The following is a 24611-nucleotide window of genomic DNA, read 5'->3' on the forward strand; positions in this document are numbered from 1 at the left end:
GATCGGGAGCATCAGGAGACCTCTTCCCGGCACCCTGCCGGAGGGAGGATTGACCTCCGGGAGCTCCTCCACCACCATGGACGCCTCCCGGATGTGCCGTGAGTAGTTTCCCTTGGACCATGAGTCCATGACCAGTAGCTATGTGATGTCTTCTCCCCAATCTTCTGCTTCAATGGTTAGTCCTTGTGAGCTGTCCTACATGATCAAGGCGTCTATGTAATTCTCTTGCTATTGCTATGCTCGGTTTGTTGGGATCCGATGGATTATGAGATTATGTTCAGATTGTTATGAGTTATATGTTTTATTATCCTTTTATATTATGTTCCTTAGTGATTCATGCATGTTCTCCGTTGCTTTATATTGCTTTAGCTAAGTAGTAGATCGTAACTCCAAGAGGGAGTGTTATGCATGATTGTGGGTTCAGGCCCCTCGATGTCTAGATTGAGTGACAAAAAAATGAGACTAGGGGATGTGCTTGTTACCACCAGGGAGAAAACAACGATGCTTGTGACCACGGTTGCAAGGATTGTTTACCTTACGCATAGTTCGTTAATGCAGTTGTCCGTTGCTTTGAGTTTACACTTTGGGTGGGACTCGCAACTTAATACCGGAGAGATGTTCCAGATAGATATCTCAAGGTGGATGATTAGTAAGTAGATGTTGATGAATAAACGGTCTACTTCTCTCGGCGTATTTCCCATTACTATTGAACCTCTAACTATCAAGAGCATAATTAGCATTGTGGTACGATCATAATTTTGTCAATTGCCCAACTGTGATTTGTTTACCCTAGCATAGTTATTTATCGTCTTTTGGGAGAGAGACATCACTAGAGAACGTCATGTGACTCCGGTGTTAAGGCATATTTATGCCTAAGTAATTTTGGTGATTGATGACAGTACCGTAAAGGACTAATCGTGTGCATTAAGATTTCAGATAACACATGTCAACGGCACAAGACGACTCGGCCCCCTCTATGGAACAGAAGCACGGTGTCCTCTACGATTCTCTTTCTTTGAGTCATAGGAACGCCGTACTATTAATAGGGGACCCGTAGTGGAAAGGTTTGGGTGGAATCAATTTTGCACGCACACACTTTTTCTCCTTTCCCTTTCCCTGCAGCTTTGGAGTAGTTCCCGTCTCTGGTTTATCTCCTCTTGCAAAAAGGTCTACCAGCGGTAGTACCCCTGTCCCTAGCGGTAGTACCGCTGGGCCTAGCGGTAGTACCGCTAGTGATGGCGGTAGTACCGCTAGGCTGGCGGTAGTACCGCCCCTGGTCAGCGGTAGTACCGCTCTAGGAACTTAGTACCACCTTCCTAGCGGCAGTACTTCGTCGGACTTTTTGCGAAGACTTTCTTGGCGGTGGTTGGCCAGGTAGTGCATCTGCACTACCATGGGCTCAGCGGTAGTACCGCTGCAGCCAGCGGTAGTACCGCTGGAGTGCTAGCGGTAGTACCGTTGCAGCCAACGGCAGTACCGCTAGGCTCGGGCTGTGAGTGGGAAAACGGTTGGATTTTTTCCCCCACTGTATAAAGGGTTCTTCTTGCTCTAGAACCCTACCTTTGACCCTCCCAAGTTCCATTGTTGCTCCCTAAGCTCAAAAGTGCCGATCTCTCTCCCTAGCCAATCAAACTTGTTGATTTTCTAGGGATTGGTTGAGAAGGCCTAGATCTACACTTCCACCAAAAGAAAATTGTTTCCCCCCACCAATCCCTTGCGGATCTTGTTACTCTTGGGTGTTTGAGCACCCTAGACGGTTGAGGTCATCTCGGAGCCACATTCCATTGTGGTGAAGCTTCGTGGTCATGTTGGGAGCCTCCAAGCTTTGTGTGGAGTTTTCCCCAACCTTGTTTGTAAAGGTTCGGTCGCCGCCTTCAAGGGCACCTACAGTGGAATCATGGTACCTTGCATTGTGTGAGGGCGTGAGGAGAATACGGCGGCCCTAGTGGCTTATTGCGGAGCATTGTGCCTCCACACCACTCCAACGGAGACGTACTTCCTGTCAAAGGGAAGGAACTTCGGTAACACATCCTCGTCTTCATTGGTTCCAGTTGCGGTTATCTCTAACCTTTACATTGTGTATGCTTATGTTGTTGTTTATCTCTTACTTGTCTTAGTTATATTTGTTGGTAGCATCATATAGGTTCACCTCTTTGTTGACATTTTATAGAACCCTTATGTTGCTAACCCTAACTTGCTAAGATTAATTAAAAAGTGGTCGTTGCCTATTCACCCCCCCCCTCTAGTCAACCATATTGATCCTTTCACTCCGGTCCATATCACCATCATTGTTTACACCTCCATTATTTACCGCTTTCTTTACTTTTCCGTTGCAATCACTATTACCTTCCCGCTTGTGTTTTGATCCTTTGCACACTACAAGATCGGAGAGATTGACAACCTCTTTGTACTCGTTGGGAGCAAAGTTATTTGTTGTGTGTGCAGGTCCACGTCTTCTGCTAGCGCCAGGGTGGAAGACACCTACTTGTTGAGTCCAGGAGTCCTCCAGGTTCCATAAACCTTACAGTCTCCGTGTAAGGGAAATTTGCTGCTGACTACATCTCCACCTTCCACTTGGGGTCCAACGAGGGGCGAGAAGAATATACATCACCTCGTCATCAATCGCCATGTATTTGTGTTGTGTTACACGTGACCATCCACGTGCATGTGTGGATTGGCTGGCATGGGCGGAGTACTGCTACAACACCTCTTATCACTCCACCGTGCGCACCATGCCGCTCGAGGTGGTCTATGGACGAATGCCCCTGCCTATCCTACCGGTTAACCCTGAGACGGCTCGGACTGAGGCGGCGGGCGACATGCTTCGCAGTCGGGACGAGATGCTTGCAGAGGTGCGGCTAGGCCTTCTCTAGGCTCAGCAGCTGTCCAAGCGCTACTACGACGATCATCACCATGACACAGAGTTTGCAGCAGCGGCTAAGCATATATTTGGTGGCTAAACTTACGAGTACAAGAAATAAGAGGGGGAAGATCTACGCGTTGCGGACGTGACTATTGATGATCAAAAGAATGATCCTGAACACCTACCTACGTCAGACATAACCCCATTGTGTCCTCGATCGGAGAAGGAACTCACGAAAGAGATAGTCACAGTTACGCACACAGTTGGCATATTTTAATTAAGTTACTTCAAGTTATCTAGAACCAGTGTTAACAACGTTTCCACGTTGCCACATAACCGCGGGCACGGCTTTCCGAAAGATTTAACCCTGCAGGGGTGCTCGAACTAGTCCATCACAAATTACCACAAGCCGCATAGAAATCCTCGATCACGAAGCTCGCGATCTCGTCGGACTCCTTAGTGAAAAACCTCAACTCTGAGATTACCCAAAGCATCACCGGAATCCTGATGCACAAGATATCTCGTCAAAGGTAAAACTAATCCAGCAAGGCCACCCGACATGTCGACGATCCCGATAGGAGCCGCGTATCTCGTTCTCAGGACACGACGGATAAGCTACGCGTACGGAGGCCTGATAGAAATCACCCAAGTTTCCCTGGGTTGGCCCCGCACAATGCTCTGTTTTGGACCAGCACCATCAGCACTGGCCCCCCTGTATTATGTAGAATTACTCCTCGGGTAGCGCTGACTCCCTATGCATTTCAGTATTATCAAATTATTATGTTGGGCAAATGTAGTACCAATGTTGGGCCTTGCCAGACTAGCTTTAATCTAAAACGAATTATCAAGGGGGTCCCCATAACAACCCCGATCGTGTTAGGAGCGCTCAATTATGGAACATAACACCGGTAGCCGAAACTAAGGGGGCAAAGGTGGAACAAAACACCAGGATATAAAGGCCGAGGCTTCCACATTTTACCAAGTATATAGGTGCATTAAATTAAATAGCATTAATACGGTGATATAACAAGGAACCCATGTTATCACATGGAAGCAACTGCACCTGCAACTAGCAACGGTAACACAGGGTTAAGCAAGCGGTAACATAGCCAATCAGTGGTTTGTTAGGTTGAACAGGTTGAAGGTTTTCATGGCATTGTTGAGAGGTTGATATTTAACATGTGGTAGGCAACGAGACATAATCGATAGAAGCGATAAAACTAGCATGGCAATGATAGTAATGGTATCTGGGGAAATGGTCATCTTGCCTGAGATCCTGCTTGGTAGAAGAATGACTCCGTGAAGTCGGCGAACCAACGTAGTCGAACGGGTCCTTACATTCCGACACGCTTGCGGAACTCTATCGAGATGGAGCAAACCGGAAACAAGAATCAACACACGATATACACCACACGATGCACAACACAAATGATGCATGAGCAGGAGAAAACACGCAAGACATGGCATGGCAATTCACTACAATCAACACTACACATTAAGTGAAGTTCAATATGCAACGAGTTGCATATTGGCGGAACTCCACATACGAATTATTTAGTTCACTCCCGTTTATCATCACGACAATATTAAAAGGTTGTTAACATGGCAAGGGGTGAAGCACAAATTAATCTACCTAGCCAGGCATTTTAAATGAGGCCGGAAACGACATATAGCATCTCTGAAATGACCCCACGTGTTAAATTCTAATTCTGTCCAGATTTGTCCTAATAACTTTTTATGTTTGTTAAACGAAAAAAAAAGTGGTTCACGTGATTCTACTCGTTGTTCTGGCGCATTTACATATATGGCACATCTCCAACGGAGCTACGGTTAAATAACTACGACCTAAACCGCTTCTAACATATCAACACGCAAACAGATGCAAACAACACGTTTATGTAATTTTATCATGCATGAAAGTCGGAAATTATTAATCTACGTGAAATTCTAGCCAAGTTACATATCTAACTCGTCAAAATCCGACACACGGAATAGAATCTACGGGCGTTTGAAAATATACCTATCTCCTGAAATAGCAAAATTCCTAGTGTAAAAAAACGACAAGGGAAAAATGATATGGGAAACAACTGGGATTTGAACCCCAGATCTCCACAATGACAATGCGTTGGGTTAACTAGCAGGGCTCGAAGTGCCCTTGCGCTTTGTGCATTCGGTTATTGAACATAACAACCAGGCTGATAAAAGATAAAGCAAAAACGATGAGAAAAAGGTATGTTGGAGCTGGTGGGATTTGATCCCAGGACCCCACTGGTTGCTAACGAAAGTTGACCAACTGGGCTACCAAGTGTTTGTGAAAAACTAGTGGCTTGACAGAAACTGAAATAAAGGAAGGAGGCCATCCTCAAGAGGGAAAAAATGCATATCAAAACATGCAGTCGCGGGGACTTAACCCTCGACCTGCTGGTGCTAGGAGATGGGATTAGCCGCGCTAGCCAACTCAGCTAGCATTGAACTCGTGATTAAAGCCAGCGTCTAATATATATTACCTCTACGCATCAGATACACATCTAGGGAAAGAAACACGATTCAGAAAGTTGCTTACAGGGAAACAGATCCCGTCGGCCATGGCAGGGGTCTAGAGCACGGATTTCGGCGGGGAATGACAAAGAAGGCTTGGGCAGCGGTGGCTCTCGTCGGATCCGGCCGGGGTGGCTCCTTTCCTATCGGATCTGACGCGTTCTTGAGGAGCTTGCCTCCATGGTGCTGCAAACCTGCAGGGAAGAGAGGGGAGAGAGGTGAACGAGGGGAGAGAGAGGAGAACTCGAGGAGGGCCTCACCGGCGAGCTGCAGTGGTTGAGCGGGCGCTGCAACTGCTGCAGCACCTGGGCTCCTGCTTCGGCGACTCATGTGCCTGCGAGGGGCTGCACGAGGAAGAGGCGAGGCGAGCAGTGAACAAAGAGGAGCACAGGCGCGGCTGCGGGAATTGCTGCACCTGTGGCGCGCGGACGGGGCTCCCTTGAGCGGCCGGATGCGTCCATGGCTGCAGAAGGAACAAGGGGATTGGGTTGGCTCACACAGGAAAACGAGGGAATCGGGAGGGGAGATCCCGAGGTTGGTGGAGACTGGACAGGGGTGGCGGCGCGCAGATGGGACAAGGGGGAGCATTATTAGGGATTGATTTAGGTCTCATCCACTATATATATATATAGCATATATGGCAGGTTGGGCTATCGAGACCCTCCGATCATAATCGGACGATCGCGGATAAATAGGTTAGGAGAGTCCAATAAACACACCGATGATGATTTGCAGTATAACGGGGTTGATCCGGATCCAACGGTCACGACCCGTGTGTTATGGGTATCGGGAGGTTTTTGGGCTAGGCTGCGCGGCGGTTCAGTGCACTGTGCAGAGAGGCTAGGTGGGGATGAGAGGGAAAACGAGCGGCACGGCAACATATTTTAAAACACCGACAAACGTCCGACGAATAACCGAAGACGGTGTCGCTACGGTCGACCGTTCGGGTACCAGACGGACTCCGATCGCGACGAAATTTGACAGGCGGCCTACCTATAACTAATCACGATCGCATGCCAAGTTTCACCCCGATCAGAGAAAGTTTCCAACACACTTTTAAAATAGGGTCTTGACAGTGCCGCGGGCGCGTGCGTGTGCGGTCGGGCTCAGAACGGACGACGACGTGAACAGGCAACTAACAACGGATGCAAGTTTTGAAAACTGGCGACAACGAGGTGCCGATGCAATGCTGATGGTGCGCATGATGCGATGATAATGCAACAAATAAAAATAACCACACGACAAAAACGGAATAGAAGGGGAATCTTCTGGAACGTCGGCATCGGGCTGTCACAACCTATTATGCAATTAACCCCTTGGTTTCCTGTGTATTCCATTAGTTTAAATGACGTGGCGAGTCAAATATCAAGTGGATCGAGTTGACATGTGCCACGTAAGCCCATATGTAAAGCAAATCATATTTTAGACCGTTTGTGAATCCTTAGAACAAGTATGAAGATCGTATTTCTGGTATTTACAAGTATGTGGGATCAGATCTCAACTGGTCCTCGCGTTGTCACCCACGGGGGACTCAGGTGGATCCGCCGCCACCTCCCTACCTACCTCTGTCCCCGACTCTCCTCCCGCAGCCAGCACGGGCAAATCCCCTTGTGGTTGTCTGATGGCGGCCCCTTCTTCCTCCTCGACCGGGACACGCAACGTGGGGTGTGGCGGCCTGGCCAGGATGCAACACTAGTGTGGGGCGCTGTGACGGCGGCGTGCGCAACCTGCCCGGCAGCGCGGTTGAGTGGCGTGGCTGTGGAGGCTGCGTGGTGACCTGGGAGCGTGGCGGCGTCGTGCCTTGTAGACCTGGCGCGATGGCGTCCCGATCTGACGGATCAGGATTTGCGGGCGGCGCGGGGGTGGTGGCAGCCGTCGTGGGTCGTTGCAGGGGTCATGGCTCATGGTGTTGTCTTCAACAGGCCACGGCGTACGTGGCTGTTGTGGCGGCCGGCGGCGGCTGATCCGGCCACATTCCTCTGGCCCTTGATCAGTGTGCTTCTCTCCTACGGGTTCCTGGTGATGCGGGGTGTGGCCATAGATGAAGCTGGTGGAGGAGATTCAGATTGGGTGAAACCCCTTGGTCGGCCGCGGCCGGTTGTGCCGATGATGACACTCAAGGGTGTCAATGTTCTTCTTGGAGACGTCGATCTACGTCTGCTCCTCCACTTTCTACCTCACTGCCTCATGGGTGAAAACCCTAACCCTGGTGGGCGGCGGCGACGTCCTTGACGCCATGACCTTCCTGAAGGCGTCGCCTTGAGGGCTGAGTGGTGGTGGGCACTGTGTGGGTCCTTGACGGTTGCCGGTGGTGGACACTGCTCCGGGGGAATCCATAAGATCTGGCCTTCCATATTGGACGATGGCGGTATTGCGATGTCGTTTCTCTCTTTGGAGCATCGTTTGTGGAGCAGCGCTAGATGACAGAGGCAAGAGGTGGAGCGGCTTCGTCTTGCCCGGAGATTTGGTGGAGCTGTCAAGTCATGCGTGGCTGATAGGTGCTACGCTGAGTCATGCTTGGTTGGCAGGTGCTACGCACGACAGTTCTTCGAGAATCTTCCGTGTCTGGACGGATGAGTGCAGGGCGGTGGTGCTGTTTGGCGTCGCGGTGGCGTCGACGGATGTTCGGACTGGCAAAGATGATACGAATCTCTCTTCTGAATATGGGGCAGTGGACCGACGATGATGTCGGCTTCTAATGTGTGCATGTGGTGTGCGCTTTAGGTCCGCTGCACCGATTGTTGGTCCCGATACGTTATGTGGATGGTTGGCGAGAACACCGGTTTTAGATATGGGGAGTGAGAGCACTCCACATTATCGAGTCTGTAGGTGTGAATGGTGGCTTCAGGTGATTTGATATATATTTTTGTCGGACCTTTGTGAAATAATTAATAAAGATGGCCGCATGCATCGATTAATGCAAATGCCAAGGGTTTAACCTCCTTTTGTATAAAAAAACTATGCGGACTAAAATGACCATTAAAACAAGTACTCCCTCCGTTCCTAAACATAAGTCTTTTTAGAGCAATTCCAACGGGCCGACCCAAACGGACGACGATTTTGTCCGCTTTTCATTTGTTTGGGTCGTCCGTCGGTCTGTCCGTGTCCGCTTTTTTAAATGGGTCAACACATGCACCCAAGAGGAAGCAAGTGGACAACAACACTGTGGTAATATAATAATGGGAGAAAGGTGAGTGGGGGTGGACCAGCGAATTAAACAAGCACACAGAGGTGGTTGGGTGACTGTGTGACAAGTGGGTCAGGCCGACCACATGCGAACACCGAGAGGGTGCGCGTCCGTGCCGACCCACTTCAGCCCCAAATTTGAGCCGAAAATGGGTCGACATGGACGCGTTGTAGCAACGGGTCCGTGCGTTGGGCCATCACTTTTGTCCGCGCGGACCCAAACGGACGACCGCAGAGAAATGAACCGCCCCATTGGAGTTCTTAGATATTTCACTAGTAACTATATAGAAAGCAAAATGAATGAATCTATATTCTAAAATATGTCTATATATATTTGTACGTAGTTTGCTAGTGAAACTTTAAAAGAAGGGCGATGCTCTGCGCCGGCCGGCCGCGCGGGCCGCCCGATCTGCCAGCTGTAGGCGGGCCGCGCCGTTAGATCTCCATGCAACATTTTTCTCTCGATGCAACAAATTTCGACGCTATGCAACAATTTTCGTCAACGGTTGCAAAAAAAATAATAATATTTGTAGCGAAAAAAATATCTACGTAATCGTAGCAAAAAAAAGGAAGAAGATGATGTGTGGTAGCAAAAGTCAAACGCCGGTTGTATGCAACTTTTTTAGTAAACGGTTGCATCAAAAAATGATGCCGGTTGTAGCAAAAAATAATACGGTTGTAGCAAAAGTGAAAAGGCCGGTTGTAGAAAAATCTAACAAACTCGAGTTGCAACCAAACGTATATGCAGTTTTTTTACTAGACAAATGTAGCAAATAAAAAACACTTGTAGCAAATATAAACGTTGATTGGAACAAATTTAGACAAAAAAAAGCTACATGAAAAACGTTTGTATCAAAATAACATATGGTTGCAACAAATTTAACGAAAAAATGTTGCACGAACGATTCGGCGGGCGCGCCGGGTGGAAGCGTTTACTTAAAAAAAAAACTTATATTTACGACAGATGGAGTATGAAGACATGATGATTTTTTCTCTTTAGCAAAACCGAAAAAAGAGACTCCGTCGATCTCCAGTGTTCCTCAATCCACAACCGCCGCCGCCGGCGCCGCCATTTCCAATGGCGTCGCCTCGCCACCGCTCCTTCCCGCTCCGCCTCCTCATCCTCTTCCCCGTCTCACTATGTATCCTCCTCCTCCTCCGCCGCTCCTCCTACTCCGCACCTCCGCTCATAGCCGCGGGTCCCGCTCCGGATCCCCACCGGTTCTCCCTCCTGATCAAACTCCTGGCCTACGATCGCCCTGCCCCTCTCCTCCGCTGCCTCCGTTCCCTCGCGGCTGCCGATTACGATGGCGACCGCGTCGCGCTGCACGTCCTCCTCGACCACCGCCCGCCCAACTCATCCGCCCCACTCCTCGCAGCGTCCCACGAGATCCTCACCGCCGTCGACGCCTTCCCCTGGCCGCACGGGGAGAAGCGCGTCCACTACCGGGCGGCTAATGTGGGGCTCCAGGCGCAGTGGATCGAGGCGTGGTGGCCTGGCTCGGACGACGAGTTCGCCTTCGTCGTTGAGGACGACCTCGAGGTCTCACCGCTGTACTACAGGTTCCTGAAGCGGGTGGTCATGAGATACTACTACGACAGGGAGAACTACAGTCCCCACGTCTTCGGCGCGTCACTGCAGCGCCCCCGGTTCGTCGCAGGTGAGAGCTTAATAAGCAGTGTGAACGTTTGCTGATTTTCTGGCTTAGTTAGGACTAGTAAAAGTGCCGGTGCGTTGCAACGGGCGAACACCAAAAACTCATAAAAGTTATAATGTCCAACAGAAAACAATTCAAGTTCATCAAATTGCACCAATCTGATTTGAATCCTACAAATCATTTGGTTGATGCAAAACTGGAGGATTAAGGTCTGGTTGATGCAGTGTTATATTAACAATTGGACATATCAAGAAGGGCCACAAAATCTCTTGAACAGGAAAAATTACTGACATAAACTTCTTTGTTCCTCCAGTATGCTTGCATTAGCTAACTGTATCTGCACATCTTAGTTCCTATGTCAATCATGTACCGGATTGGTAAAATTTAAGCTAGCCAAGGAATGAAAAGACAAATATGATCATTGTAGTCTACGACAATTTATTGTGTTTCAACAAAGGCCATGGAAAAGATATGTAAATGAAAACGAGCAATACCCACCCAACTGGAAATTGCTGCCAATTAAAGAAAAGATTGTTTGTTAGCACTGAAGTATCGAGTGAAAGGGAAACTGAAAATAGTTCGAGTCTAGCAGAATAGCGAGATATTCGAACAAAATTTAGGAATAGTACAACTACTATTTTAAAAACTGAACTAAGTTTTCTCTCTACGCATAAATCATCAATCAGATGTCCACTTATTAGTTGCCAATTAAAGGTTGAACTTAGAATTATAGACCTTACAATTACTCCCTAATAGGCCCAGTCAACGTGACACATTTATCATTGCTAAAATGTTGATATCTCAGGATCCTAGATTTTACAGTGATAATCCTCCCATATTAAGATAATAAATAATTAATGAATAAATAAAATAACTATAATTCAGAGCTTCAAATAAAGCAACTGGTTCGGTTAATTCTTTAGTCGACGGCTCTATTATACCTGATGGAATTATCCTCCTCGTGCTGCCAGTCGAGCACCTTGACCCGCTCATCCTTAGCGCAGCATCCACACAACCCATTGCACCACTCAAAGATACAGGTTGTGAACTCCACTAACGTGTTGTAATTGGATTTAGCTTTTTCCTCATGGAGCCAAAATCTTTTGAACATCATGTCGTACTGTAATTTCATGGCAAACATGCAAGCATATTAGCTGGACTTTTTGAGCTTTACTATATATGCATTTCTTAATCACTTTATCTAAATAAATACCCAGGCACCAAGTGAGGCAGGAGCACAATGTGCATCACTTTGTAAGAACCATAAAGAGTAACAAACAAACAAATTCCCGGGAAAAACAGACTTTGTAAGAATTCTATATTTATACCCAAGTAGCATGACTGGACGGTATTTCATTGTGAGTTGTGAGCGACATGCGCATGCTGTTGCTTCAGAGGATAGGGATACAGTGTTTTCTGTGCTTGAAGATTTCTTCGCCATGTAACTGACCTTAGTTTTAGGAAATCTCTTGTAACAGAGTTCGAAGATTAGCACAAATAATTGGTTCCTATCAGAAGACCTGTTAGTTGATATGTGGTCGACATTGCATCCTTAGCACATATAAGGGGAGCGTCCGGTGGCTGGCGAGTGGAGACAGCGACCTAGGGGCGACTGACGGTGGCAGTGAGGCGACATGTCTCAGAGGATCATGAAGAAAAGAATCATATTCTGGCAAATGGAAGATAGCCCATCAATTTAAGCATGAAGAATCTATGAGAATAATGGATTCAGTCTGCTTGAAGTCATGTTTGTTCTCCTTGGCAATAAAACATCAAAACTTACTGCCAAACAATATCCTAAAAATTTCCAAAGGGAGAACTGCTCCCCATTTTATACGGACACCAATTCCTGTCAAAATATCAGAAGATTACATGAGATTCCACAATAAAGAGCCAAACTATGAATGTGAGGAAAACATGGCGTTGTAGACCTGAATGTGAGCCAAACTATGAATCTACATCATTGCAGAAGAGACTCTACATATAAACACTGAACCGAACCTGAAACGCTTCTCTTCGCCGCAGGTGATAAGTGCATAAGGGTCCGAGGTCCCATTCAAGTTGGCCGCGATCAAATTCTTCGCGGCTAGCAGCTCCAGCTGTTACAGGCACGCACCCAAGTCACACGACCGCTCACAGAGCCAATCACATACAGGGGCCGCAACAAAATCAGAGACAAGGGGCTGATCAGCCGGTCACCTTCACCACGTACGCCGACGGCCCGGTGGAGCCTCCCTTATACTGAGCAGCAATCTCGGAAAAGCCAAACCGAAAACGCTCGCAACATTAGCATGGGTGATCGTTGGTCGTCGCGCCATAATTAACCGCCCAAATATTTTCCCCACTGACGGACCCCAGGCAAACCGCCGGAGCTTGCTTACCTTGTCGGCGCCGTCGAGTTCCTGGGCGAGGCCGAGGTCGTCGGCGCCCGCTGGCGGGGACCGCGGGACGAGGAGCTCGTAGGCAGCGTAGAGCGCGACGATGAGCATGGCCGCGGCGCAGGTGACCTCGATCTCCCAGCACGTGGGCAGGAGGAACCCGAGCGCCCTCGCTCGCATCCGAGCCGCTCCAACGTACCAGAGGTCCCGCCGCTGTCGGATCTGCGCGGGGGCTTCGCCCGGAGGACGCACACGGAGGGCGACGAGGGAGGATGAGAAGGGGAGCATCCGCTGCGCAGGCGAGATGCGCCAGAGTGGCAGAGCTTGGTGACGGGAGGGGAGCGACTCTGCCCAGGGGCTTTTTTACAAAAAAAAAACGAAACGTTTTTTCCGCTTACTATAGGACTGCGGGTTGATTTCGAAAGAACAGAAGGACTTTTCTGCAAAAACGCCAGCGACGGATGACAGAAGCGATCCGTGCTTTATTATTATTAGGGAGAGACTTAGGAACCATAGATCTTTGAATGCACGTTGTGTTGCGCAAATGTGTATGCTAGGTTGCAATTGCATAGACCATATTGTGGCCTTGTGAATGTGTGTACCACTCTTTCCTTGATCTTTGTTCTATAGTTAGGACTTAGGAGTTAGGACCTTAGGATTGGTTAGAAGACTGTTTGATGGGAGATGGAAAGTATTTTGCATTGTCATGATCTGTTTTGTTCTGTGGATGTGTTATTATGATAGATGGGGATCTGGAGCCCCTGAGATCAAATTGGGTCCAGGGTATTCTGAAGTTAATTACCATTTTGGATTTTGTGATGCTAAATTTGTGAAACTAAACTGGTTATTGCTTTGTAGAGTTTAAATAGAGTAATAAAGCCAGAAAAAAAAAACTGAACTCATACCGCTCTTCGGAATTGAACCCTGACCTTCTGATCCCTGAAATGGACACCCTATATAAGTACAGATCCCGATCAGTACACATCCCTATTTTGTGCTGGAGGTTGAGCAACATTGACTATAGCCCGTACCAAATTTGAGATTGACAGGATTGACAGCGTGGGGCGGAGTGAGCAAGCAAGGCTGGAGTGAGTTCGGTCTGGCATGATGCTCTGGAAGTGGCAGAGGATCATTGAAGTGGCAGAGGATCATTCTAATGCGCCGGACGACCATCTCGCCGTCGATGCCTTCGGTTCCGAATCAGGTGCAACTGGGAAGTGGTGATGAGAAGGCACACGCAGAGTCGTCCTCCGTGTCTGACTCGGTGGCGCCTCCGAGGAGGGTCGTAGGCAACCTCGCTTCTGCGGCAAGTGCCTCGACCCCGGCGAGGACATCTCGCGTTCGATTCTCGTGTTGCAGGCTTGCAGCCTTCCGTTTGATTTTTCTCTTCATACATACTTGTGCCTGGAACCAGTACCACACCTCTGTCATCGAGACGCGCAAGCTCCATCTCACGGCCGGCAACGGCAAGTGCGAGTGCGACACGGTCGCGACACACGACGACGTGCTCTCCTGGTTCATGTGGCAGGGATCCTCTTTATGAATATGTGTTCTGCCTGCTTTTGCATTGTTGCGTGCGCCATCAGGGAGCTAAAGATGCCGGCCTGCGCCGCGTGCCACTGGCCATAACCGCTCCTGGAGCTGCACTTACACCAACATTCCCAGCAGCACCGAGCTGTTCTTCAAGAAGCCGCGACCTTTCATTGGACTCTGTGTTGTAGCAGATTTTAGGGATAGAGAGAGATTGGGAGAGAAGATGAATATGACATATGGGTCCATGTAGTCAGTGAGAGTAAAGAGTAATCTCAGTGGGAGTTCTCTTTTTCCTGGTGTACCAAACTAATGCAAACTGATACAAGGTCGGGATTTACCGGGATCGGTAAGTTCAGGGTGCTGATTTCAGGGATTAGAAGGTCAGGGTTCGATTCCGATGAGCCGTATGAGTTCCAAGGTTTTTTTCAGACTTCACTCGTTTAAATAGCAACTTAGGTAGATAAGGTAAACTGCATCTTCTGCTGTCATCTAGTGTGTTAGCTAGAAAAATTGGTGCTTTGCAACTTATCATTTTCTTGATTAATCTCTCCACAAGCTTGCCTTCAGCCATGGATTCAGATTTATCTTGATGAATTTGAGCTAATAAAATCTAATCTGTCCACTAAAAGATAAAATGCCTTCTAATTGGCTCGGTAGCTGGAGTGTATAAGAGCTTTTGGGATTCGCTGAATCCCATGCCTGTGTTTTTCTTTCTTTCCAGGTCTTGTCAACCTTGCTTGCTGTCAAAATTTTTGGTTCTTAATTTCCCAGCAAGAATATGCTAGGCTGAACTTATTCCGGTGTTGTTTCAGTTGTTTTGGGTTACTATAGCTGGGTCTGATACAGACCTGCAGAGGTGTGCAACCTGTGCATCTGCCCAGGGCCCCCAAATAACTAGGTCGCCAAATACTTACGCTAAGTGCCAGTACTAGTTAGTACTAGTAATTCTCCCAAGGAAGTTAGTGATGATAGTAATAATTGTGTAGGTAATATTAGTACCCAACAACAAACCTATCTAGCCATTACTTCTTCACTCGAATTTTCCACCGTTTTTCATTTGGTAACAAGGGCCAAGAAATCAAATAATGTCTCATGTAGCTGATACAATTATTATTTTCATGTGAAACAAACTCATATCTGATAGTGTTTAAAGTATAAACTTTAAATGCTTACCCTGAATTGCTTTTAAGTTCGTTTACAAATAATAAACTTGGCTATTGTGGCTGCTTAGTTGAAATAACATTTGCTAGGCAATACTGAAGTAGAGTAACTAAATCGGGTTACGTAATGTACTTAAGATTGGTGATAAATTAACTACTCCCTTCGTCTCAAAATGTAAGACTTTTTCTTAAACTAACCTTTTAGAGCGTTGCCACCGTACCGAAAAAGGCTTTCGCCCCGCTTTATACGCTTTATAAATAAAGCAAACCACCGAAGCACAACATCCAACAACAGTCATAACACACCCACACACACACACACCGCATGCAAGGTAGCACAACATAAGGTTCAAAGGTTTTGCTGAGGGCACAACTCAACAAGCCCAAAGAAAGTAGAAAAAAGCACAGTCGGCGATGATCTGAAGTGAGGACACTAATCCGGCTCCGGTGGTGGTGGAGGGAGCGGCGGCGCCAAGCGAAGAGCCATCGCACGAAGATGGGGGATGATGGTGTTGATCGCGTCTCGATCCCGCGGGCGGCTAAACGGCCGCCAAAGCTGCAAGCAGCCACACATTTTGAACACCGAGTCAGTGGCACGGCTAAGAGGTACACGCTGAATCACAAGCTTATTCCGAATCATCCGCAGCGTCCAGGCAAGCACGCCAACCATCAGCCACCTAGTGTGGCGGATAGATGGAGGCAAAGCCTGGAGTTCGGCGAATAGGTCGGGGAAATTTGTGTGGCACCAAGTGCTGCTGACCACTTCGCGGAAACAACTCCAAAGGAATTGCACGGATACGCAAGAGAAGAAGATGTGGTTCAAGTCTTCCTCCGTCGCATAGAGCGGACAAATGACATCCCCAGGGCCATTGTGTTTGAGCACCTCAACACCGGAGGGGACGCAGTCGCGAATCCATTGCAAGAGGAATATCCGAATCTTCAAAGGTAGCCGAATCGACTATATCGCTGCGAGCGGCTCGGGTCTCGGAGTCTACGCAATGGCTTGGTAGAGGGATTTTGTGGAAAAGCTACCCGATGGCTCTAAGCGCCACGAGAGACGATCAATCGACTACTCCACATCCGGCTCATGTAAGGCGATGCAATCTAGGAGGTCCTGCCGGGCAATCACGTCCATAGGCCCTAATGACCGCCGGAATGCGAGGCGCCATAAGTCAATAAGGGCCACCTCGACCGAGATCCTAGGCTCGACCGCGACGGCGAACAGGTCCAGGAAGCGCGCAGCAAAGGGGGTCTCGCCGGCCCAGCGATCAAACCAGAACAAGGTGGACGCGCTAGAGCCAACCGCGATAGAGTCCGATGCGAAGGATCGGGAGAAGCTGGATGACGGATTGCCAGAACTGTGATCCGCCGGACCGCTGGCAGAAGGCGAGGGGCTGGCGATGCAAGTACTTATTCTGAATTATGTGCAGCCAAAGGCCACCCTCCCCATTGACAATCCTCCAAAGCCAGCGGGTGAGCAGAGTGATATTCATGCGTTTGGAGGACATGATCCCAAGCCCACCCTGCTCACGAGGCTTGCAGACTTCGGTCCAACGAACCATGTGGTACTTCTGCTTATCACCCTCGCCAGCCCAGAAGAACCGCGCCTGAACCGTGGCAATCTCATGATGGAGCGTCTCGGGCAAGCTATATAAGCTCATCAAGAAGAGGAGCAGGCTGGACAGAGAGGAGTTAATGAGGACAGTCCGGGCAGCCTTAGATAGCCATCGACCCTGCCACGACTCAATACGGTGTTGAAGCTTGTTGACCGTCGGTCGCAGCTCCGCTACCGTGAGGCGGGTGTCGCCAATGGGGATCCCCAAGTAGGTAGTGGGGAAGGTGCCCAATTGACAATTGAGGCGGTCAGCTATGCTCTAGGCCTCGGAAGGGGGGTAGCCCAAAACCATGACCGCACTCTTATCGAAGTTTATCTTGAGGCCCGACATTTGATGGAAACACAGGAGGAACTTCAGGTTCGAGATGTCTGCTTGAGAGCCTTCTACAATGATGATCGTATCGTGTGCATATTGCAGGAGGGAGACGCCATGCCCTCCCACAAGGTGCGGGACGATGCCGCGGATGTGACCGGCCTCCTTAGCCTTGTCAAGGAGGGAGGCGAGCGCATCAACCACCATGTTAAAAAAGAACGGGGAAAATGGATCTCCCTGGCGAACCCCACACAGGGTGGGGAAGTAGGGCCTGATCTCCCCGTTGATGTTGACTGAAGTCCGCCCCGAAGAGACCATCTGCATCACCCGGGTCACCCAACGATTGTCGAAACCCTTTCAAAGAAGAACTTCCCTAAGAGAGGCCTAGCTGACAGTGTCATACACCTTGTGGAAGTCCATCTGCAAGAAGAACGCCTTTGAGGTATTTGGTGCGGACCTCATGGAGAGTCTCATGGAAGACGAGGACGCCATCCAAGATGTATCAGCCTTGAATGAAGGCTGACTGGTCCAGATGCGTGATCCGATCCGCAAGAGGGGCCACCCTATTGGCGTACCCCTTTGCCAGGATGCGGAATATGACGATCACCGTGCTTGGGCGGAATTGGCGAATGTCAGATGCACCAGGGACTTTGGGAATAAGGGAGATAATCCCAAAGTTGAGGCGAGCAAGGTCAATGGCGCCAACAAAGAACTCCTCGAAGATGGCCATGACCTTCGTTTTAATGGTATTCCAGAAGGTCTGAAAGAACTTTACCAGGAGGCCATCGGGTGCGGGGGCGGAGGTCGGGTTCATGCCCTTGATGGCCAACCAAACCTCCTCCTCCGAGAACGGAGCCGTGAGGGCCGAGTTCTCCGCGGAGACGCGTCGGTGGGCCGGCCAAACGTCAGGGGCCAGGGTCACCCCTCCCCGAGGGCAGGTGGAAAAAAGGGCTTTGTAATAGCCATCTACGTGGGCGCGGATGTCCGTCAGCCACTGCAATAGGGAATCGCTGTCCCAGAGCAAAGGGATGGTGTTCCGGCGGTGACGGTCATTAGCGATATTCTGGAAATAGGCCGTATTGGCGTCTTCCTTGAGGACCCAATTTTGGGTACCTCGCAACCGCCAATAAGCCCCCTCATCAGTATAAATGACGGTGAGCTGATCCTCAAGATCGTTTCTCTGAAGCCATTCCTCGGCGGAGAGACCCGTAGTATCGGCCCAGAGATCTTGAAGCTGAAGGGAAGCTAGCAGAGATTGCTTCCGCACCGGCAGGTCCCTTTTGAGGTTCGCGTCCCACCCCTTCATGAATTGGCGAGACCGCTTCGCACAGAGATGCCAGGAATCCACTGCGGAGGGGGCGCGGAGAGGGGCGAGGCGAGCCGCCTGCCATTTGTCGCAGACGGCTTTGACAAACCCATTCTGGTTAAGCCAGAAGAGCTCAAAGCGGAACCGCGGAGGTTGCGGCGGGCGGCATGGGAACATTGAACATCTGCATCCATGGGAAGTTGACCAAATTATTGCTTTTGTCCTCCTCCAAATGGATGAGGTTAAAATCGCCGCCAACGATCACGAGAAGCTGAGTTGCGGCGACTTTCCTCCTCAACTCCTCGAGGAAAGACTTAGACCGACGGTGGTCGGCAGGTCCGTAGACCACGATCACTTCCCTTTGAAGTTCAACGCCCGTTCGAAGAGCTCCATGCTAACAAAGAACTCGCCCCGGTCCATGCTTCCTACCTCGAAGGTGGCATCCTTTACACCTAGAAGGATGCCTCCCTAGTGGCCAGTGGTCCCACTAGAAGGGAGCCAATGCCAGGTGAACAGGTGGGAACTCAAGGGCTTGAGCTCCGTGAGGGAAAACTAACGGCTACTATGTCAATCCATTCTTCACGCATATATTCGATCAACTGGTGACGCCGGCCATCCCGACCGAAGCCGCGGATGTTCCAGAAGAGCTTCCACATCACTGAACCATCGGGAGGCTGCTTGACCCCAGGACAAGTGATGCGCTCTGGGCGCGTAAGACGACGGTTCGGAAGCGGGTGCGGCCCCGGACCTCCACTGCCACCATTGGGGGGCGGGGAGACCTCGTCGTCGGCCTAGGGCGAGCAGGCGGGTCCGTTCCGACGACAGACCGAAGGCGAGAACGTGCCTCGTCCAAACGGCCGCCGAGAATTTCTCGAGCTCGAATCGCCTCAATCTGGGTTAAGGGGGGACCGACTTCGCCCTTGAACACAATCGCTGAGTCGGCGCAACTATCGCAAGGCGGCCAAGCGGTATCGAACCAAGAGGTCGGGGTCATCTGCCAGTCCCATCGGCATCGGTAGAGGTGGTTGAGCTCGGCCTCGATCATCTCGGGGGAGGCCATTCCCTCACCCAGGACGGTGACAACCGCGAGGAGCGAGGGAGTGGGAGGCGGGATGTCGGGCACCTCGATGTGGAAGAAGCCCATTCCCTCGATGCCGTGGCCATACATCATGAGCTCCTCCGCGACCGATGCGTTGTCATCTTACCAGCACATGACTTAATAGTAAGGACTGTCACTGCATTGATATCGCTCATGGATCGTGTTATACTTGGGAAGATCCGGCCCAAGGGGAAGTCATAATGGAATAGCTTTGTACTCAGTACATGATTGCTTTATAGCACCTGTAGCTTATGCAAACAAATTCCCTCAGAGTGGTAGCTTTTCAATGTCTAGCTAATCCACTGCATCTTATAAATTGTATAGTTATTCAGAACCTCCCCCTTCGAGCTCCTATTGAAGACCTTGGCCACACGTGCCTAAGTCTTACATTTTGTGGTGGAGGGAGTATTTTGCTATTGCAGAAGTGCATGGGTTGATTGGTTTTTCCGAGGGGCTGTATCGGAACTGCTTTGTGTAATGTAAAACAAAATACCAAGAATATATATAAATTCACATACAACTTTGTGAACTGGGCACCAACGCTATTGAAAATGGTAGTTTGGAGAAGGTTGTTGGCTAATATATGGTTGAAGATCTTGTTCTTAGATAGACTAGAAATGTGGCATATTTAAACTTATTCCATTTGAGTGTTCCAATTGGTTACACCAGTAGTTCTGATCAATAATGTTTGCGTGATCTCTCTCCATTAGTGAAGTTGGACGATAGGTACTATAACAATGCAATCTGTGTTATGTGGGCATAAACTTTTTACGTAAAGTGCAAAGTATTCAGACTTTGAGGTGCACTTACGCTAGTTATTATTTCTTTACTGTGTTTTTATCATCCATGTCTTTTATAATCAAATTGCTATGATTCTGAAAGAAACTGCCACTAACTGAAATTTGTGGAAACTAATTCTTTTGGCTTTATTTGACGAGGAGGGTTCGTTTGGGTTCAGTTCAAACTAGTATTATCAAGGAGTCTTTTCTGTGTTTTTTTATTGATAACTGCTTTTAACAATGCTAAAAAATGTGTTTATAGACTATCTTTTCCGTAGTGTCATGCAGATGCATTTTCATTATAACTTGCATCCTTTGAACCAAAAGGTTTCTAATCAAACCATATGTTTGATCTAAGGGATATACTTAAACGGTGTTATGACTTAATTTGGATTAGGCATCATGAGTTGATTTTGGAGTAAGGGAGATTTAAAGCAAAGCCTAACCCAAATCCCCTTGCAGAAACAGGGAGAGATGTTACTTCCATAGTTACAACATACACACTGGTTAACTTATTACTCCCTCTGTAAAGAAATATAAGAGCGTTTGAATCACTAAACGCTCTTATATTTCTTTACGGAGGGGGTAGTTATTATACTAAAGTGCTGGCAATGCTTCCGTTATTAACTAGTTAACCTTGAATTGAATAGGTAAACATGGAAACAAGATACAGCTGGACAGTGAAACTAGACTATTCTTGTACCAGATGGTTGGTACCTGGGGCCAACTTCTCTTTCCCAAACCATGGAAAGAATTTCGATTATGGTATGATGAACAGAAAGCCCAAGGAATCAGACCTATTCTTCAAGGCATGGTAAACCTTTTTCTTAATTAAATTTTCAGTGTGCTTCCTCAGTTTGTGTATTATATTTACTAGATCAGTTTCTTTAGATTATTCTGATCTCTATGTGCTGTTTGATTAATTAGCTTGATATAAATGTTGTTCCACTCTCATTCTAATTAGTTTGATTAATTAGCTTGATATAAATGTTGTACCTGCAGAAAACTACAGGATGGTACAGAAAGATGGGTGAGAGAATATGGACTCCTTGGTTCATTAAATTTGTCCACTCACGTGGATACTTCAACATCTACACAAACTTCTTGAAGGAAAGGGCCCTCAGCATATCTCATAGGGATGCAGGTGTGAACTATGGAAGAAGTGTCGGACCAGATTCTACATTGTTAGATGGGAACAATCTTGATTTTAACGTATGGCAATTACAGCCTCTAAAGAAGCTAAACTGGTATGATTTCTGCTTTGCTGAAATTCTTCCAGGAAGGTTTGTTAGGAAATTTAGTGAACTTGGTTCTGTGCTCAAATCTGTGCAATTAGGAAACAATGTTGTACTCATAAGTTTGTATTCAGTGGAACAGAGGATTGTGAGAAACCTTATTTGCCATCTTGAGAAGACAGGCATGCGAAATTACATCTTTGTTGGTGACAATTCAGAGTTTCTGGATGACCTTGCTCATAGAGGACATGCTGTCATTGATGCTATTGAGTTGCTGAAGGGGATCAAAATGAGTAGTTATATGAATTCTGATGGTTTTGGTAAGGAAGTACTGGCTAAAGCTTACGTGATACAACATTGCTTGAACCTGGGTTACAATACATGGGTACTAGATGGTAATATGATTTCACTTGGCAGTAAGTTGGTTGAGCCATCAAATCAATCAGTTGACATTTTTACTGCAGACCCTGTTGATTTGATATTTATAAGAAACTCACAAGGCTCTAAAAAAACATGGAATGAGCATATTATATCGAAAGTAGCAGATGGTCTGCTGTCTCCAAAAGGTGATCTTATTGCTTCCCTGAAACATGTGAGTTTTGTTCATATACTCACCAGAGTGTTGGAAAACAATGGTGGTGGTGTGAGGCTGGGGAAACTGAATGAGGGGATAATGACTATGGAATTAGGGCCTAACATGTCTAATAGATCACTGTCAGAGGGTCAAAGTAAATTGCTTTTCTGGTCTCATAATGTGGCTTCAGATTCGGTACAAAGGCAACTCGGAAATGTGAATTTGTGGTTAATTGACTCAGATTCATCTTGTAGTGGCGTTGTTTGTAGCCAAAAGCAGAAGTAGCCTCTGTTATCTTACGCATGTTTCTTTTAACATTGACCTCCATTAACGGATCCTGAGGTAATATCAAGTATTTGAGGCTTGGACCTGCTCCAGCACTTACCCAAGAAATATTGATAGCCTTTATCGATGGATGCATCTGCCATTTCTTTATTATCTTTGTGGCCTTCAATCCTCCAGAACCCTGCAATTACTTTAGATGTTGATAACTGCTGGTCTTTGGAGCCAATATTCTGTACTTAAGGGGTCTTAAAGTGTGGATCGTTCTGAATGCTTGGTAAGGTTGAAGTTAGCTATGCTAGTCCTGATTGCTAGTCCCTATTCACTGGTACAATTTTTGAGAATCCTCCAGAACTCTGCAATTACATTTGATGGTGATAATTGCTGGTCTTTGGAGCCAATATTCTGTATTTGGGTCCTTAAGGTGTTGATAGTTCTGATTGCCTGGTGAGGTTGAAGTATTCAGTTTGCTATGTCAGTCCCCATTCACTGGTACAGTTTTTGAGATGAACCTTTCCTGGTGTGCTCGGTGTGAATATCAGTGCCCCCTAAGACTGAAGACATTGGAGACTGAACTTGGTATGGTTCTCCTATATCAAGCTCTATTCCAATTCTGTAGCAACAATGTTGTCTGCGTTGCTAGTCATTTAATTGTGCGCAGCTGCAATGAGAAATACGGTACTATTAGAGATTTGCTTATGTGTGTTTTATCGTTTGCTCAGGATGGTTAGTTTTCCTTCAATCTTACAAACTTGTGGTGCATCATTTGTTGCTTGTGTTTGTTATAGAGATGTTCGGTGTTTCTGACCACTTGCAACTGAGGCTAGAGGCGACGGCAAACTTGGAGGCAGCGAAACTTGCGCTCGCAGTGTGTATGGAGAAAGTCTCTTAAGATGTTAGAGGCGGTCTTACAAGCCGAAAATCACAACACGGGGGATGCTCTTAATAGATGAAGAAAGTGTGTGATTGGCGACAATGCAATATCAACATAGTACATGTTTTACTGTGAAATATGATGAGCATGCATTGTCGATCTGAAGAGATTTCCCAACCACAGTTGACGATTCCTAGTAGCTCAATGTTCTTCCACATTGATGGCACATGGTTGCCGAGGCGTCTCGTCTCTACAACCACCACCTCCTCCAGGAGCACGTGCAGGCGGAGGAGTAGCTCGTTGTCGGCAGGGTGGAGCAAGTGGCACTCCTGGAGTCCTACCGGTAACGGGCGACGGAGGAGGAGGGCGTGTCCTCGTTTGGCGAGGGCGACGGAGGAGGAGGGTGTGTCCTCGTTTGGCGAGACCGATAACGAGGAGAACGACAACACCAAAGTCGTGCCCAACGAAGCTGACACGTTCGCGGTGCCGCCGACAGTGACAAAGAGTAGTGCACGGGAGGTTGTCAACACTCTCACCCAGGAAGGCCACCGCTCCTCCCCTCCCGTCGATGCCAAGTTTGGTGGGCTGAACAAAGTCGGTTGATTAATCGCTTGGCGGCAATGTGAGGGTGGACACCTGTGGTTGCCAGGTCTCCGGAGGGGGAGGTTACGGTGGTCGAGCTGGAGAGTGTCAAGGCGAAGCTTCATCTTTCGGAGTTCATGGCCGGACACGGTGAACGGGTGCCAGTGACAATTTAGATTAGGTATTAGTTATACCTCTAGAGCCGGACTAGAATGTAAATGTAACAAAATTTGTTGTGTTTATATGAAATCCGTCGTGTTTGCATAAAATTCGGTCGTGTTTCATCCGATTGATTTTAGTTGTTGTCAAAATATATGCGATCATGATTAGATGTCGTTTTCTTGCATCCGTATTTATGGACTGGTCTCTTTGTCCATAAAGGATGGGGAAGGAAATTTATGGGTTTTCGTTAAAATGCCCTCACAGCCTTCTAAGAGCATTTTCAGCCGGATGTCCACTTCCATCCTATATGTCCGTGTGAATGGCTTGAACACACTAAAAAGCATTGTTCAAGAAATCGGTAACTGGTAGCTGCTCGGTCGGCTTGGGAGTAGCGATTAATCGGTGAATTGGCCTATTAACTGGATTAATCGGTCGACCATTAATCGGTAGATTAAATAGAAACTTGCCAACTTA

At 48.0% G+C, this 24611-nt stretch overlaps 2 protein-coding genes across 3 annotated transcripts; one reads left to right on the plus strand and one right to left on the minus strand.

Moving 5' to 3' along the window:
- Positions 1 to 9568: 9568 nt before the first annotated feature.
- Positions 9569 to 24244, plus strand: LOC123443427. Of its 2 annotated transcripts, XR_006630657.1 has the most exons (4): positions 9575 to 10248; positions 21079 to 21242; positions 21431 to 23098; positions 23308 to 24244. XR_006630657.1 is itself a non-coding variant. In XM_045119789.1 (3 exons), exons 1-3 carry the CDS (start codon positions 9666 to 9668, stop codon positions 22520 to 22522), a joined length of 1839 nt encoding a protein of 612 aa, XP_044975724.1. In that variant the 5' UTR covers positions 9569 to 9665; the 3' UTR covers positions 22523 to 23284. The 2 variants fall into 2 exon arrangements, 1 of the variants encoding a protein (XP_044975724.1); XM_045119789.1 differs by lacking the exon at positions 23308 to 24244 and having other exon boundaries at positions 9569 to 10248; positions 21431 to 23284.
- On the minus strand, positions 11913 to 13007 carry LOC123443429 (BAG-associated GRAM protein 1-like). The gene is made up of 4 exons (XM_045119790.1): positions 12627 to 13007; positions 12445 to 12486; positions 12247 to 12344; positions 11913 to 12094 (listed from the first exon to the last, which is right to left on the minus strand). Exons 1-4 carry the CDS (start codon positions 12909 to 12911, stop codon positions 12043 to 12045), a joined length of 477 nt encoding a protein of 158 aa, XP_044975725.1. The 5' UTR covers positions 12912 to 13007; the 3' UTR covers positions 11913 to 12042.
- Positions 24245 to 24611: the final 367 nt, after the last annotated feature.

Source organism: Hordeum vulgare, chromosome 3H, assembly GCF_904849725.1.
Source record: "Hordeum vulgare subsp. vulgare chromosome 3H, MorexV3_pseudomolecules_assembly, whole genome shotgun sequence".
NCBI classification, from domain to species: Eukaryota; Viridiplantae; Streptophyta; class Magnoliopsida; order Poales; family Poaceae; genus Hordeum; species Hordeum vulgare.